Source organism: Trachemys scripta, chromosome 3, assembly GCF_013100865.1.
Source record: "Trachemys scripta elegans isolate TJP31775 chromosome 3, CAS_Tse_1.0, whole genome shotgun sequence".
NCBI classification, from domain to species: Eukaryota; Metazoa; Chordata; order Testudines; family Emydidae; genus Trachemys; species Trachemys scripta.
In genome coordinates this window covers 67,508,221-67,524,399 of record NC_048300.1, presented here as the reverse complement: position 1 = coordinate 67,524,399, position 16,179 = coordinate 67,508,221, and the positions used below count along the sequence as shown (strand labels likewise).

Below are 16,179 nucleotides of genomic sequence, written 5' to 3'. Positions count from 1 at the left end.
GCCTGCAACTCTCACTGAAGCCAATGGAAGTTGAGGGCACTCAGCACCTCTCAGGATTGGTCCCTGACACCCTGATTTAGCACAATGCTGAAGTGTATGCTTAACTGCCTTCCTGAAAAGAGATGCTTTCCTGGATCCAGGCATAAAAAGAATTTCTGCAGAATATCTTCAGATTGCTGCCTCTTTGTAATACTAACTACTTGCTAAGAGAGAAAGTAGTATAAAGAGAATTAATAAGTGTAGAAGAGAGAGGTTAACTCTTATTTCATCAGTTTTAAGTGCATGATCGTATATGAAAAAGATCGAGGAAAGCATTTAGAAGAAAAAAATGATGGCATAAAAATGCAACCAAAAAAAAAAACCAGCCACAATGAGTTTCCCAGACTCTCTTTTTTTCTATTTTTAAAAGTGCCACGCTTCTATATCCTTTGGGCCAGTGTGTGCCTGTTCCCTGTGTGGCTGAAAAAGTGTCTGTGGGTGGGGAAAAGTATCACATGGGCACAATCACAGTTCCCCTCTGCATCAGCCTATGGACCTGATCAGATACATGGAGCAGAGCCTGCTGTAGCCTGTTTAGGCATATAGCAACAGGTTACCTTCTTCTGCAGGCCTGGGAGAACAATTCTTCCTGGAACTCTCCCTGGGATGGCTCAGCTCCTCATCACTTCTTACCTAGACGTGGGTCTATCTAGGCATAGTTGAGCCCTTTAGAAGCCATGTTCTTCTTGGCAAACTCATGTAGTAGACCCATTGAAACCAGTGGGACTATTTGCTTGAGTAAGATGAGCGGGATTTGAACCAATGGGTACAATTCTCAAAACGACATAGTGATTTAGGGACCTGTCACATTTTCCAAAAGTGATACAGGCACCTAAGTCTCATAGAAAATCATTGGAAATTTACCCATAAGCCAGTTAGGAGCTTTTGAAAATTTTACTCAACACTGCAAAATCAGACCACTCAAATTAGCAGAGAGAACAGCCTCCCACTTTTGTGAAACACAGTAAGTTATTCAAAAGCATGTGCCTTAGATGCAAGACCCATTTCTTGGCCTAGTCTTTACTTTTATAAAGTACTATATTGATAACCATAGGAGGAATGATGACATTCGATATATTTGGGGAGAGAACAACTTGTGGCATCTGCCAAGTCCAACACGTCTATAGTTAAACCTATGGCAGTAATTTCAAAAATACTGTATACATAAAAAGCTTTGAAAAAAATCTCAGCCTCTTACTTCTTTGTGGGGAAGGGGAAGCAGATGAAATGATATTACATTCGAAATGCGTTCAAGATATTTGCTAGATCCCTTGGATGGGAAATGCTAGTGGAGAGCAATCTGACTATACTTGCAAAGAACAGCTGGATAAAAGTCAATGGTGAGGTACGTACTGATCAGAACCAAGAAGAGAACTGAAGTCTTGAGGTGACTGGTAGGATGGGCAGAATTTGCATATGTAATGTTCTAGTGCATTAAACATGAAAAGAATCCAAGCTGGGGAAAACTGGTGACGTTCCTTCACTATTCTTTAGAGTAATGCAGTCCAATAGAATGAAAAATTCTTCCCGGGTCTGTCTGTTTAGTTGCAGTGTGTATCTGTTTCTATAAAATACTGAAAATGCGGAATAATAATTTTTTCTCTCCTCCTCCCACCCTCTTCTTCATGGCAGAACTTTGTCATATTTCTTTGAAGTAAAGACTAATGATCCAGTTTAGATGTCTCAGTATGAAGAAGTACTTTATATTGCTTATTATAGATAGAAAGAGGTTGCTTTCTGGGTCAATAATGCCATTTAAGTTAAGCCCACATGCTGACACACTCTGGTAGCTTCAAGTGCTGTTCCTGTCAGAAGAGAAGTGAAAGGTCAATGGTTTACAGATTGCTGCTGGTGATGTGGTAGCAGCTACAGTAAGATTTGAACTTCTTACAATGTCTTGACATGACTGGTAGGATAGTAACTGATCAGCAAAATGAAAGTTTGCCTAAGTTATAACAAATATTTTGTCCTAGTTCACCATTAACCTAAAAAATTGTGCTTCAGCTGCAGAACAGACCTGCCCCAACTTTCAGATTGCCCACATGTCCATGTAGACACACAAACACAGATGTACGCATTCTTTCACTCTCACCCACACACATCTTACATTGCTACCACAGTTGTTAACTTAGTGCGTTTAGCACTGCTACTCTGGCTGTAGCTGTTGATGTCTGAAAAGTACCTGACACAACAAAGGGATTAAATGTAATCACTGAATCTGGAAGTGTGAAATACATGTTTAAACTGAACAACACAAAAGAACGTCCTGTTGCAAATCTGGCAGCAAATAAAAGTTGGATTTTAAAAAAAACACAACAATTTCCATCTGTACGATTTATGACATAGCAGCAGGAAATACAGGTAATTAAGAGAATTAACATCTTTCATAAATTCGCCATTTTAAAAGAGGTATTTTATGAAGGTTGGAGGCAAACTCCAGGGATGGGAAGCCATTTTATTGCACTGCCATGTTGTTGGAAGTTGTTGCTAGTATTAATACCTGTCCCCCTCCCCATGGAATAATTTGGAAGAAACTCCATGTTGGGAACCTCATGCACTTTCTCTCCCTCAAACCTTCTATAGTGGCATTTTCTGAGGGAGGGGGCAATTGGGCCTAGGCTGTTTAAACAGGATCAGTTTACTCACAAATGGCCCGATCATGGCCCAGTTCTGGGGATCCATACAGGGTGTAAGAGGGAGCAAGACCTCCCCCCTGGCCCGTGTGCAGCCTTTTTGCAGTTACTGCTGCAGGCGTTAGGGTGAATTGAGGGGGTGGGGAATCCGCTAATTCTACCCCTTCTCCCACTCTGCACAAGAATGGTCAGTCTTAACTCCACCCCATAATGTGCCAGCCAACACAGTAGCAGATTATTATCCCCAGGGAGAGAGTCAGTGGGGAATAGTGAAAGAATTGTGGCTCACAGAAGACAGATTCCTTCCCCGAGTTACCCCTCTGGTGGCACAGCTATGCATCTCTCCTCACACTGGGCTAACAGCAAATGCTTAATCTAACCCTAAATTTTCTTTTTCTTGGCTTTCTATAACCTGCCAAACACCTTGCACATCTTAGTTATGAGGCTTTCAGGGTTCATTCTGACCCCAGGGGAATTTGCCTGTCTGAAGAGTCCCCTGGCATTCAAAAAGGGTTAGTTTATCTGCATAGGGATATGTTATCCTGTGACTTGCTTTCTCTGGGAGAAATCCTCATGATCGCTGGTAGACAGTAGGAGACATGCAAGAGTGCTAAGAGAGGTTAGATGCAGAGTCCTTGAATGTTTCTTGTTACACTATATAATCCTCACTTTTATGAAAAGTGGGTCTGTAATAAAATGAGGGCAGCCACGCTTTAAGGATGTTGTAGCAGTTCTAGTAGAAGCCACATTTTCCCTGGCCACTTCGATTTAAAATGGATCATTGCATACTTGGACCTGCAGCTTCCACATGAGTGCAGGTGCAGCCCCCGAGGGGGGACGCATTTCCTCTCCCTGAATGTTTGACTATCCTGTGAATGTTCCCCTTAGAAATGCTGCAGGGCTTGTGGTTTCCCCATATCCTTTACCTTTTTAAATGTAATTGCTCCTCTGCTCAAGAGGCACCTTTATAGGAAACAGGACTCAGCTATAGACCATGTAATAGGACCTTGTGAGGCAGATTTGATCTGTACTTTGTCTGCCTTGGTATACTGCTTCTCTGTATACTTAGAGTTCTGTTTCTTCAATGGACTACATACTTCAGGGGGGCACTGGCAATTTGAAAGAACAGAAAGCATAACAAGGCCAGATAAAAACACGTATCTCCCAAAAGTCTAAGTGATTGAAGAAGGATACACCCGCCTATGTTTATTAAATTGTTTTCTGTGGGGATTTTACTGCTTAAGTGAAGGACCCATTGGCAGAGGCTTGATGGGGCAGATTTCCTGTTTGTAATAAAGCTTTGATTGTTGCCAGAAACCTCCTCTTCCCCCCCCCCAATTCTTATTGAATATTTCTTTTGAAGAGAGGATGGTTAAAATGTGGACTACAAATGTTCAGGTCCAGGCACTGCCATTGCCCTGCAAATGAAGATCAAACGTTAGGAAAAGAATGAGCTCTATTGAGTGAATGGGTGAAAGGAGGAGGGAAGGAGGCCAATTGGCTGAGTAAGTGGTGCAGTTGTTTGCCTTTCACAAGGAAACCATGGAAAGATTAAAAATCCCTTCAAAAATACTGCACCCTAATTCAGGAGATACCATTCTTAAGAGCCAGGAATCGGAGGAAAATGGCTTGGAGTTGAGGTGAATTCAAGGTTACTGGGATGTAAAGCTAGGTGGTAGTGTGCGCTTCCCTGCTGCTGTCAAGTATGCCACTTGTACCTCCCAGCACTTTAGAGGATTCACCCTCATGGGAAGGATACTTACACTGGGTGAGGGTGGCTTTAATTTGCAGTTGTGCCTCCACAGAGGCTGAGGGGTGCACTCAATCTGTAGCTGCTGTTGTATAAGGATGTAGGGTGTGATTGCAGAGACCACAGGCCATTCTCCATTTTGGAAGGTAGGTTCTGGATTGCACAGAGTGGCAGGTTGCAGTCAGCATCAGACATTGGTTGCTGTTGTTAATTATGTAATATTTAAATAAAAACACGTTGTGCTATATACAAGCTCCCTGTCCTTTAATAAGGAGAATAACACATACTCCTGATCCTTGCCACCCTTGTGATGCCCCACTTTGGCCAGGACCACCCACACTCTGAGCTGCGCTGACTTTCTTTGGCTACTTGACAATAGAGTAGGTTGCAGTATCCCTCATGGAGGATTTTCCACTCCCCTGGACCCACAGTTCTGGATGATGCTGGCTGAAGTTGGAGTAAAGATAAATAAATAACCAGATATAAATCTAGCTCCGTGACCATCTCCAAAGTGTCTGTTTACTTCCTTACGGTGTAATAGGGAAACCAATGAATCACTGTTTTCTTCACCAGGCAGTACACAGTATGTCTACATGAAACATACCAGACAAGGAGCAGAATCCAGCAGATAGTGTGTAATGTGAGTTTTCAGTGCAGGAGCACGTGGCCCCTACCTATCAAAGGGATGTATTCTGAGGGGAACTCATGTCTAGCAGCTGATCACTTTACACTTGGCTTCTGCATCAATAGTGAATTGTCGTAGCCCAGGACCTCAAGCTGTCATTGTTTAATACCCATTGCAGGAGGGAAAAAAATCTAGCCTAGTGATCCTGGGTAAAGCCATGGTACCGTAGGCTACAACAATCCCTTCAGCTGCGGCTGCTTATTATTTAGTCCCTAAATTCTTTCCCCTGTGAGTTATTATTGCCTAAGTCTAAATAAAAGGCGGGGCTGCCATCTGTCTGTGTTAAGTGGCTTGAGACAGATACGTGATGCAGTGTGAGTTCTTGGTGCTCTGTAGTACATGTAGGGGTTTGAAAGGTCACTTCTCCCCCAATGGCCTCAAATTACAACCCCCATTTTACTTTGATAAATGATGGCCTTTCTGGGAAAAGGGGTTGCTCCTCCTTTTCACCCTGTACCCTGAAGTACCAACTTTATTTTGATAGTTGGGTGAATAGCAGAGTATGGCCCTGTCCTAGGCTCTCCTGAACCAATGACTCATGAAGAAAGCTCATCTGATTTTTACCGCATTAAATTAATATTCAGATCAAAAGGGCTATGTTGGCTTTAAAATCACCAAACGTATCCTGGCTCAACAGGTACTTTCAGAGTTAGGAACATGGCCAGGCTTCTTGGGTTACAGCAAGGGACATCCTTCCTCCCTGTCCCAATTTCACCCAGAGCGGTCACTGGAAGAAGAAGCCGGTTCTTTTTATCTTGCCTGCTAGGTTCTGATTGGCTTCTGTCTGCTCCCAGCCCTTGTAGCTGCTGGAGGGCCAATCCTTGATTCTGCTTGCTGCTGATCCTGAGTGGCCTTTTTGGCAGTTCTTGGAGGACTGAACTTGGTGCGTTTCTTCCCAAAATGACACCACCTTTGGGCAGGGTGTGCCAAGTTAGCAGGGCTTTTGCCTTCAATCTCAAAAGTCTCAGTAAGCGGCTTGCAGCTGGGAAAAATTTCTTAGATCAAGTCTGAGAGGAGGTCCAATAGTACCCCTGAGAAGGACAGTTTTCCCTCTTCTCCCTTTGGAGCGGAGTATCCGCATTTTCTGCATAGAGTTGAAAAGCAGACATTCTGTTACCTAGGAAGTGAGTAATTGAGGTGTAATTGAAAGTGTATTATAAGCCCTGGTCCTGCCATGTTAGAAGTTACTTGCTTTATATATCTTGCTAGGCTTGATTTGTCCAAGGCTGCTATTAAATTATTGTTATGCTAAATCATTAAAACTTAAAAAATACTGATTATTATTTTTAAGCACGTGAAAAAATCAAATAAGGCAAGTTCTTTAAATGAAAACTAAAATGTTTCAGGTTGAATCAGTGATGAAAGATTGGAATTGATTTTAGCAATTAGATTTATTGCATCATGAGTTGTATCTTCACTGACTGTTCTATTATGTTGCTTCATTCGTGGGTCTGGGCAGGATGGAGACAGGAGAACAACAAATATTCCATATTTATACTGCTTTTTGGAACAGCTAAAAAGGGGAAATGGCTTCATATTTGAAGGGTTAAGGGTCCGCTTAGAAGTATCAATAAAGATGTGATCAGAAACCAAGTTTCACTCCCAAAAGATTTGAGGGAAACCAAAAGTCTGATTTTATTGTGTTTCACCTAAAAATACTGCCTTGGGCTTTTATAGTAGATGATACATGCTGTGATTGCTTTTCATTACTTTTATGAAACATGATGGAGATAACAAAACAAAAGTAAGGCTATTATAAATATTTTGGAAGGAAGTTTGATGCTCGTGGTGTATAGGGAGTTTGGGTAAGGTGTCCTTTAAATATAACCTCGTTATCTAGTCATCTTTTAGAGTGATCTCTTTTAGAAGAAGAATTTCTTTCTTTCTGAAATGCTAAGCCAGACAGGCATTTCCTTAAGGTTTAATATTGGATGGAAACCTCTGTGCTGTTTTGAAAGAAATAATAGATTGCGCAGGAAAAGTGTGTGTGTGTGTGTGTGAGAGAGAGAGAGAGAGAGAGAGAGATTTCTATTATCATCTTCCTGTGGCTAGCAATCTTATCTCTTCCATGATTAGAAGGATCTATCACTGAATACTGCAGATTGTGTCAAATAGCCTTCAGTAACAGGTTTTTAGCTTAAATTCAGTATCTCAGACACTGGTAGTCTGTGCATCTAATTTGTTAAGTAGTTGCTGAATTTAACTAGATTTAATGGTGGCCCCCAAATGTTCTGCTTCCCTCCAAAGCAAGGCAAGCTTCAGCCATGACACAAGTAATAATAGTTTGCTTTTCTGCAGCACCTTCCAGCTGAAGAGCTCAACTGAATCCTTTACAAACATTAATGAATTGCACCCTACTATGTAAATACTATTAACCCCATTCTACAAATGGAGAAACTTAGATGCCCTGAGGTTTAGTTAATAGGAGGTAGGGATAGAACCCTGGCTGGCTAACATCAAGTTCTGTGGTTAAACTACAAGACCACGTTTTTTTTCTCCTAAAGTAGAGAATTTAAATCATGATCTATCACCAGCCATTGCTGTACACTCTGAGGATGTGGCAAAAAAGGAGGTGGAGGGAAGTGTCTCATTTTTATAACAGAACAACAAATGGGTCTTGAGGAGCGACATATGTTTTGTCCCACATATACTCAGAAGCTTTTGTTGTAGCATGAAAGCTTGCATTGTTCCATGCTTTGTCTTTTGCTGCTGATCGAGGAAGTGGTGTGCTGCCAATATTTTAACAAAAGACTTTCTCAAAATGTGTCCTATTGACTTGTGTTAAACCATGGGTACAAGGAATGCATGTGTTCGCAGAGGAGAGAGGTGAGAGAATGGGAAAATCTATTCAGGTCTTTTAATCCATAATGCTTTTTCATAACCAGTCTATAGCTGGGGGTTGGATGGCAACATCACTGAACAGCCTAATGTATATTAGGGTCACTTGCTGGGCATACTTCGATACTTTATTCCTGAAAAATAGACTGATTGTGTTGATGCTAGATCACAGGATTTAACTTCGGGTGTGAGGGAAAGAAAATGCTGGAAGCGTTACTGCAGGTGTCTGCCCTGTGAATTTTTGTTTTTTAAATATCTGACACCTCATGTTCTAAAGGCAAACTATTTTCTTCTATCTATCTATCTATCTAAGTCCCATATATGAATGTCAGACTTGGCAGGGATAAATTAGCACCATCTTAAGAAGAGAATGAAGTGCAACAGCGGGCAGGAAAGCTGCAACTCGCTCTGTTTGATACAATAATTTTGACGAGAGTCATGTGGGATTCCTTCCACTTACCACTGTAGCCAGGTCCAATAAAGAGGAAAATGCAATAACGTTAGCTTTGAATCAGTTGTTTATAGATTCCCAGATCTGAATTACCCGTGCCCTTCCTCTCATGAATAGTCACCTTGACATCAGTGGGAATGAGTGAGGGTTGTCAAGATTGGTCTCCTAATCCAGACACAGCAGCCCGGATTCTCCGCTGGACTCTAGCGCCTTTTCACAGCTCCTGTGGTATAAAGGGGCCAGAAAGCCCAATTCCCCAAGCTAGCAGCTTCCTGGGTACAGAGTGATCCTGTGGGTGGCATATAGGCAGCCATACTCCTGAGTGTCGGGGGAGGATGGGTGCTCACCATGGAATGGCATGTAGGCAGCTGTGGGGTGGCACCATAAATTCAAGCCCCTCAAGAAGTGCTTGGACTTACACTGGGGGGGCCATGTACATCCCCAGCAAGATCCAAAATTTGGGGGGGCTCAAAAGTGGCATGAAACCACCTTGGCCCTTCACCACCCTTGTACTGTATATTCTGAGAGGCATAACTCAGAATCTGGCCTGGTGTTCTAGAGTTTGCTCTCCAGTTTCTGGTGGGTAGGTGGGTGGAGCTGGGATTAGCAAACTTCTACACTAGAAATACACCTCTACCCCGATATTATGCTGTCTTCGCGAGCCAAAAAATCTTACTGCATTGTAGGTGAAACCGCGTTATATCGAACTTGCTTTGACCCACCGGAGTGCGCAGCCCCACTCCCCTGGAGCGCAGCTTTACTGCGTTATATCCGAATTCATGTTATATCGGGTCGCGTTATATCGGGGTAGAGGTGTAGAATGCCTGCTCTTGACAGATGTATAAATATCACCAGCCGTTTACTGGTTTGTGCAACAATTGATATGAGGGGTGTGTGCGGATAAAGGAAGGAGATCTGTTAGCCACTGCCTGTCCTGCAGAATATGGTGGTAATCATTACACAGATGTTTCACATATGCACATTTGAACAGCAGTACCAACCTTTTAGCATGGATAAAGCACTAGACTGGGACTCGGGAGACATGTTTTGTTCCTGCCTCTGCAAATGGCAACCTGGGTGAACTTGGGCAAATCAATTCCCTTCCTGTACCTCAGTTTCCCCCATCTGTAAACTCAGTATAATGATACTCCTTTGTGTAGTGCTTTGAGATCTACTGATGAAAAATGCTACATAAGAACTAAGTGGTGGTAGTAGTAGTAGTATACTGGTACAGTGTTTCAAAAAGCTTTACTGAAAATCCTGAAAAATGGTATTAGTGTACACTTATGCATAAACAAAACACCTTTGTACTTCACAAAAGGATATTCATCTCCTCAATTCAACTGTATTTGTCTTCTCTATCCATTCCCTACATATTATGGTATCCCAGAAACTCAGATTTAATATATTTGTTATTTCCAGGTTCTTGTTGAATCTCTTTGATCAATATTTTAGTGTAAGAAAAAGTGACCTGATAAGTAGTGGCTGTTTAAGACCTTTGTTTTCATGTATTAAAAGGCACAAACGTGCTACTTGCTGATTGTGTGTGTGTGTGAGCGCGCGGGGGAACATTCTCTTTTTATGTCTTTTCAAAGTCACCTTATATCTACCCAGTGAGTATTTGAGCATTTTTTAGTCCTGGTCTGAGGAACATGGGCTCCCTTCCCTGTTTTTAAAAATGGATTGAAGCCAGTATACAAAATGTCCAATCAGATTTTGAAGAGGCATGAGGTAATACCCTCCAGAAAGCATCCAGAATCGGTTTGATATTTTTTATTTCTAACATTTTTGTTGTGCAGTTAATGCTCACAGCTCTGCATTCATGTACATCCATGACCTTCCTACTCTTAGGCCTTGGCTACACCCGCGGATTCACAGCGCTGCCGCGGCAGCGCTGTGAAGCGTGAGTGTAGTCGCGCCACCAGCGCTGCGAGAGCTCTCTCACAGCGCTGCAAGTACTCCACCTCTCCGAGGGGAATAGCTTGCAGTGCTGCGAGTGAGCGTGCAGCGCTGCAGGCACTGATTACACTGGCGCTTTACAGCGCTGCGCTCTGGGGGGGGTGTTTTTTCACACCCCTGAGCGCAGCAAGTGCAGCGCTGTGAATTGCCAGTGTAGCCAAGGCCTTAGTGTCTCCACAAGTGTGGAGACTGTTTAGCTGCAGTTTATCTACAGATGAGGTGAAGGATATTTTCTGGCTGTCACAATTTTTGAGACAGTAGAATCAATATTTGTGGCACAGTTGGCTACAAGTGCATCTTGTCAGCCACACCGTCCTGCTCTTTTAGAGATCTGTTGCGGCTAAAACAAATATGTTTCACAAGCTGTGGAAATCCTTATCTGGCTCATGGAAGTATGTGGAGAAACTACAATTTCAAATTGCAACTGAGATAAGTCAACTCATCCACTTCTTATCTTTCATCAACTCCATAGTTCCTATGGGAGGATATACCAGCCCCATATTTCTTGTTGGCCTTGACTGTTGATTAATGGCAGTCTCCCTGAGTTTAGGTATGTGGGGTGGAGGATGCAAGAGAAGGTTAGGCTTAGATGTGTACTCCCATCCTCCACTGATGATCACTCCAGCAGATGACAGCCTAGTTCTGTTGAATAATTGGGTGAGGAACTCACTCATTGCCTAGCTGGGTTTGTGAGGGCTGGGAGAAGCATGGGCTGATTGACTATTGTGTGGAACAGTTTTAGATGTCACAAGGCAGGCAGACACTTTATCGCTTTGTAGCGCGCTGGAGAGTCCTGTTTGGTTATAGTGCATGGTAGAAATGCAGGAGACATCCTGGAAGCCAGATTAAAACTATGATGTAGTAGTAATAGTAGTATAAAAATTTAAATCTAAGGCTCCAGCAAGAGCCTTCTGAGAGTGCTATTCATTCCATGCACTAGATCAGCAAGACGGGATGGAGGTGAGGGGGTCCAATATGTGGATGAGAAGATATTGCAGCACAACCTCTGCTGTCTACACTGGCTCCCATTGGGATATAAAGTCAAACTCAAGATCCTTATCTTCAAGGCTGGGCCAAAAATGTCTAAAAAGAAGGCCTAAAGTTGAGGGATGAGGTCCATCTTCTCAGGCACAATGGAATCATCCACCCTAAGGATAAAGCTTGTTTGTGCAAGGAACAGTTTTATAAGGGGCCAGTCCCAGACACTAGAATGAGCTTTTGCAGGATCTAAGAACTACCACAAACCTCAGATTTTCCTTTCCAAGTGCAAAGCACATGTCAGCCTCACCTTCAGTAATTAAAATACATAGCACCACAAACATAAAATACATATTTAAAAATCCCTCACATAATTCCCCCTCCCTTCCACCCAGAGAGAAAGATAGGACTGCACTGGATAATTTCTAGTCACATTGCTTAATGCACTTCTAGAAGACACTAAGATACTATGGCGACGAGGGCGGCATAAGAACCAGAGCAGAATAGAATAGATGGACATTGGACACTAGAAAACCTTTTGTGGAAGGAAGAAGCTCTACCATAGAGGAAACCAGTTGCTAGCAATAGTTTGGGGGGGACTATTTAAACTATTATTTGGCAGGGATCTAGCAGTGCAGAGGTGCACTCAGATAGGTATGCAAAAACTGTGATTGTGTGTGCCACAAGGAATGAAGAGATGAAGAGAAGGGAATTTGTTAAGGACTAGGAGTGTATGAGGTACAATACAGGATTATGAAGTACTGACTATAGGTCAAAGCAAAAGCAGAATTTCTGGCTAGAAACTTAAAATGAAAAATAATCACAGTTGTGCTGGGCTGCCCTGTAAGGGCCTGACTCAGATTCCATTGAAGTCCAAGGGAGTCTTTCAATTGATTTTAGTGGGAGCTGGATCAGGTCCTAGTCAAACAGCATCTGTTCTTCCTGGCACCTAGAAAAAATTTGCTTTTTGTCCTCTGCACGGTTACAGGCATCAACACTCAACCCCAAGAGGTTTTAATTGAATGGAGATTTTACTGGACAAAATTTCCTCATTTGCCTTGATAGGCTTTCCATTTACATGGTACAGGACATAATGCTAACAGGAGAAAACGATTACTATAGTGGGGCATCAGGAGAGAGAAATCCAATGGTATTGAAAACCCTCTAGGAAAATCAATGAGAATTAGACTGCGTGGCTATAACGTTGGGTTCCAAGAGAACTAATAAATAGTCCACTTGGACCCCGAATGACACTTTCCTTCACTTCTCAGATTGTTTGGGCTGTTGTAAAAAGAAATGTCACCGGAAATACTTGATACACTAGTGCTGGTTTCTTTAACAAATGCAGATGTATGTTTTCTTTAATAATAAATATCTTGTTACAGTTCTAATATTCGCCCATCATCCAGTTCACATTTGCCCTGAATAAAATGTAGGTTCTCAGTACCAGTACAGTACTCGCTGATCTTTGTGGTTGTTTTCGCTAATAAATAAGCATTGGCTAATGTCGTTGTGCCCTGCTGTGCTGAAACTGAGCAAGGATAATGGTTTCCCCTCCAAATGGAAGGAAGACCACAGACATAATTGAAACATACAATGTCAGGGGGTAATCTTTTATCACATTACTTTTAATGAAAATGAGGTGAGGACTGAGACAGAATGCTGCCAAATAGCACCATGGAAGCAATAAGCTCATTCACTGAGCCGCAAAAGTGTGGCGCATGTACCACTCCTCTTCCATCCCTCTCGCCCCCCCAAAAAAAGTTAGATCACATTGCAGAGGAGTGAGGCAGCAGGCTACATCTAATGAGCCTTCTCTGTCTTTCTGTCCTCAGATCTCCCAGCTGATGACGGAGACCGGCCGAGAGGGGCTGACTGAAGCAGTGCTGAACCGCTACAATGCAGATAAACCCTCCTTGTACAGCTTCCCTGGTTCCCAGAGCACCTATGTCGCCAGCGAAACATCAACGGGCACCTCAGTGGCGGCCTCTTTTTTTGCCAGGTAAGAGAGACTTTTCACCTGTTCTCTTCCACGGCGATTTGGAATGCCTCGATCCAGCTTAGGTTTGTTGAAAGGGCAGGTGTAAATGCAATAGAAAAGGGATGATTTGGGTACCCTTCTGCACTGGAGTTCTGAGCTGCATAATTGGGATTCAGGCTGTACAGTAGGTTTTTGTATGTGCCTCACATACTATTGCTGTATGAACATTTATTTGTTAAAAGATGAAATAGGATTACTACATTCCTCCCTGTTTGTATTGGACCATATAATCTGAGTGACCAAAATGGCCTGTGTGAACGTGGGTGGCCTGATGGAATAGAAGGATCTTAGCAGTGTACCATAGGATGGTTGGGAATAGCAAATATTGATGTATGTTGCCAATGTGATCTATACATATAGTTATTTCCACATTTTGCCAAAGGAAATGGATGCTGGATTAAACATTTAAAAAACATTTAGGGCCAGATCCTAAGCTGGTGTAAATCAGCATGGCTCCATTGACTCTGTTGACTTACCCTCGGAGAGGATCTGGTCCTCCATTTATTAAATGTCTTACAAAAGTTTTAAACATATCTGTATTTAGCCACAGCTGAAATTTGTGTTGCCAACTCTAAGTACCCACTCTTTTCAACAGAGAGACTCTTCTTAACGGGCAGTATGATCTATTGCCCAGAGCATACCTATGGAGTCAGGAGACCTGGGGTCTAGTCCTCTGTCTGCCACAGACTTTCTGCATGTCTGTGTTTAACCTGTTTGTACTTCAGTTTCCTCTTCTGTAAAATGGGGATAAATAATATTTGCTCACTTTTGTAAAGTGCTTTCGGATATTGGGTCTTTTAAAACACTATAATACTACTACTTTGGAGTTACACTTTTGACTTTTTAAAAATTTTTTGCAGAAGTTTCCTGAATAGGGGAAAACACAATAACCAAGCAATTTACTGAAATGAATTGTAGAGCTGGCTGGAGAACAACAATTCTGTTTCATGGCAGCTTTTTAGGTTTGAAATTTGTTTTTGTTCCACATTGGAATGAAAATGAAACCTTTGGAAACATTTTAGGAAAATGCAATTGTGTCAAAATGTTCATTTTCAGATCAGAAAAATCAGGTTTCTGATTCAAATTGTTGTTTGTCTGCCTTTCTCTCTGGAATTGACCAGCAAGTCCATGCTAGATCTCAGAAATCTTTGCATTTGAAAATTTAGTAGAAGTGGATATATTTCTGTGAAATATTTTGGCTCCAACAACAACAACAAAAATCTTCCAACCATCTCTAGTGAATTGTTAACAAGAATTGCTTAATAAATAGGCAAACGAGCTCTTAAATGAAAAGGATCCAGGCCCATCATCAGGAGTGGCAAGATTTTTGGAAACCTAAACTCCTATTGATAGAACAGTAGATTTTTGGGCCAAATGAATCTCTGATGTTATTACATTGAAGTCTTAAGAGAAGGGTGACCAGACAGCAAGTGTGAAAAATTGGGACAGGGGGTGGGGAGGTAATAGGAGCCTATATAAGAAAAAGACCCAAAAATCCTGACTGTCCCTATAAAATCAGGACATCTGGTCACCCTACTGAAGAGTTGCATCATGGATGATTTTGTCCCTTAGTTTTGAAGTGTGTTTCATTCAGGGACGGTTGAATACATTTGGATAAAATAAGAGCTCGCTTGAACCTTCACTCATAACGCAAACCAAAAACCAAACTGCTATGGAAGTTCAAAAAAGCTTTGATTTTGTGTGTGTTCTATTTTAATGCACTTCTGTAACTAGTGGACTTATTTGGGAACAGATACACAAGTAGTGAAATACTATGGGGTAAGATGAAATAGGATTAATACATTCCTTCCAACATAGCTATAGTCACTTCTTGTGAGACGTCTGAATCTCAAACGTTTGAGTGAACGTACGATGAGTATCTAAACTGAACTTCTGAACCCTTTGAACACCCTGGAGGTCCAGCTATTATTAATGCCATATGGATCTCTTTCTTTTTAAGGGGAAAAATATTTCAGGTTTCTGAACTTTGAAAACACTGGAGATGGAAAAAGAAATTCCTTTTACTTGATTTGTTCCTTCCCATGATGAGGGCTGTACATATTGAGCCAATGTCACTCAATACATTTCATTTATGACAAAAGTTGGATTAAAAAACAGCATTTAATAGAAACTGTTGCAGACTGCATTTACCTCAGAACTGGGAAAGCTCTTCCACTTTCCCATTATACATGTGGTGCTGCAAAGTTGAGCATGGCAGGGTGACAGTGGTCCTGCTTTGCTGTCATTTCTACTTAATCACAGGCAATTTCAGCGAGATTTGCCGAGCCTTCTTGCATGGTAATATCCAACTGGAGTGAAGATTTGGTTCAGCAATTATTTTAGTAGGACTGACTTAAGTAGATTTATGAAGATGATTTGCCCCATTTGCTAAATGTTCACTGTCTGTTCATGTAGAGAGGATTTATTTTCTCCAAGTAAATTTCACTGAAATGCAGGAAATTAATGAAACCCATTCAAAACCCATAGTGCAAATCGTAGCCTTTAAAGTGGAGCCAGTGGAAAGTTCTTGCTAGTCTCCAGTTCATGATGTGAACTTTTGGATAGGATCTGCTTGTAAGCCAGAAATCACAGAGATGTCACATCTGTATGTTGGCTCCTTATTTTTAAAAAAGCGCACTTTGCTTGACATAAGCAGACCCATATTTGGGTGCTATGTAAAGACATAATATCTTCACACCATAAAGCAGTCCTGTTCTGGGCTTCCGGTTGTATCCTATGGAATGATGGCTAAGACCTCAACCTAAATCAAGCACACTTTGCTTTACTTATAATGAAGGGAATTCA

General features: G+C 41.9%; 1 protein-coding gene across 1 annotated transcript in view; it reads left to right on the top strand.

Annotated features, from left to right (window-relative positions):
• KIF26B (kinesin family member 26B) overlaps positions 1–16,179 on the top strand; it is a 411,172-nt gene that overhangs the window by 154,506 nt on the left and 240,487 nt on the right. Inside the window, exon 4 of the mRNA XM_034764988.1 lies at positions 13,169–13,335. Coding sequence (XP_034620879.1) covers positions 13,169–13,335 — 167 coding nt within the window. The remainder of the gene's footprint in view (positions 1–13,168; positions 13,336–16,179) is intronic.